General features: G+C 67.5%; 1 protein-coding gene across 1 annotated transcript in view; it reads right to left on the bottom strand.

The window, feature by feature from the left end:
* Positions 1 to 1,791, bottom strand: part of IRX5 (iroquois homeobox 5) — a gene marked incomplete at its 5' end in the record, with an annotated part of 2,764 nt that extends 973 nt beyond the window's left edge. The window contains 3 exons of the mRNA XM_021709898.1: positions 4 to 40; positions 191 to 596; positions 1,636 to 1,791. Of these exons, the coding sequence (XP_021565573.1) occupies positions 4 to 40; positions 191 to 596; positions 1,636 to 1,791 (599 nt within the window). The remainder of the gene's footprint in view (positions 1 to 3; positions 41 to 190; positions 597 to 1,635) is intronic.
* Between the last annotated feature and the right edge of the window lie 7 nt (positions 1,792 to 1,798).

The following is a 1,798-nucleotide window of genomic DNA, read 5'->3' on the forward strand; positions in this document are numbered from 1 at the left end:
AGCCGCTCGCAGCCCGAAGCCGCCTTCGGCTCCGCTCCGCCTGCGTGCGAAACCCGGGCTGTCAGGGCGCAGAGGCCGCGCGGCAGGCCCCGGGGCCCGCCCGCAGAGGCAGAGGCCCCTGCCCAGCCCGCGGTCCGTGCGCCCCCTCCTTCTCACTCCCGCCCAGCACGCCTCCCCCGTGCCCACCCACCTGCTTCGGGGCCCTCGGCGTCGCCCTTGTCCGCGGGCTTCTGGGGCTCGTCCTCGTCGTTCTTCTCCAGGTCAATGTTCTCCTCCTCCTCCTCGTCCTCGCTGCGGTTCCGCGGCGTCCACGTCATCTTGTTCTCCTTCTTGAGGCGCCGGCGCGCGTTGGCGAACCAGGTGGACACTTGGGTGAGGGTCATCTTGGTGATGATGGCCAGCATGATCTTCTCGCCCTTGGTGGGGTAGGGGTTCTTGCGGTGCTCGTTGAGCCAGGCCTTGAGCGTGGCGGTGGCGTCCCTCGTCGCGTTCTTCCGGTACGCGGGGTCCCCGTACGGGTACGAGCCCAGGGGCGCCGCGTACGGGTGGTACCCCAAGGAGCCCGCCATGCCGGGTGCGTGGTCGTAGGGAGAGCCCTGCGGGGGAGAGGCGGCGAGGTGAGCGTGGGCCGTAGACTGCCAGGCCACCTGAATCCCCGAAGCACCCTCTGCCTACGCCCCGGGGTCTGCGGGCGGGTGAAGGCCGCGCTCCAGCTTCCCCGGGGGCAGGGCTGGCAGGTTCGGCCCCAAGAGCAATCCTCCCCTCCCTCAGAAGGCAGCGGGGGTCCCAACTCCTGAGTCGGGTCCTTGGGGGGCTCCTGAAGCCGACCCGGCCTGGGTGCCACCCTCCAGGCCCCCGTCTGCCCGGGCACTTCCGTTCCCGTGCACAGACCGGGCCACCGCGGCCCGGCCCTCCATCCAGACAGAGGCCCGGGCAACAGAGGCGGCTCCGCGCTCCGCTCCCGGGCGGCTGCACGCTGGGCGCCCGGGGGAAACCAGGGACGTCAAGGCTTTTCTTTTTCTTTCCCCCGCAAATTAACGCAAACGAAAAGCTGAGCCTTGTCCCGGCACTCCCACCCTCCAAAAATGCTACCCCAAACCGAAGTCACCAATGGGCCGAAAAATCCCGGATGCACCGCAGCTCGGCCGACTTTTCAGAAATTTAATACCTCCAAATCGGATTGCGAAGATAGGATTACGGATTTGCAACATTTTGGAGGACTAATTAAAGGCGAGGCCAAGCCCATTTACATAGACTTAGCACGCTTCTGCTCAGATTTCGGGTCTATTTCTTTTGAACCACTTTTCCAAAATGGCAAAGCCAAAAATATAAAATTTGCAGGGCGGTCCAGAGCTCACGTCTGAGCCCAGTGCTGCTCTTTAATTGCAGCGGCCTCTCCCCCTGGAGCCCCCCCCCGCCAGCTCGGCGATCCCGGCAAGACGTGGCTCTTTTCCGAGCAACTCCTGAGTCCGAGGCCCGGGCGACGCCGAGCCAGACCATCACCCAAGTCCGCGGGGGCCGCGAGGCTCGGCGGCGGAGAGCAGCGGCGCCTAGGCCCGTGTCCCACGCCGCCCCCGCCCGCCGCCCGGCCCTGGCTGCCCTCGCCCGCCGCTCACTCGGACCCCGCTCACTCACCACGTACGAGGAGAAGGCGGCGGCGGCGGCTGCCGCGGGGTCGGCGCCGTACTGGAGGTGCGAGTTGTAGCCCGGCGAGGGCGCCGTGAAGGCGGTGGAGCCGGCGTAGGGCGAGAACGCGGAGCCCGAAGACGAGCGGCCGAGCTCATCCGTACGGGGCCCC

This window comes from Carlito syrichta, unplaced genomic scaffold (assembly GCF_000164805.1).
Source record: "Carlito syrichta isolate Samal-C Ts95f unplaced genomic scaffold, Tarsius_syrichta-2.0.1 Scaffold287621, whole genome shotgun sequence".
NCBI lineage: Eukaryota > Metazoa > Chordata > Mammalia > Primates > Tarsiidae > Carlito > Carlito syrichta.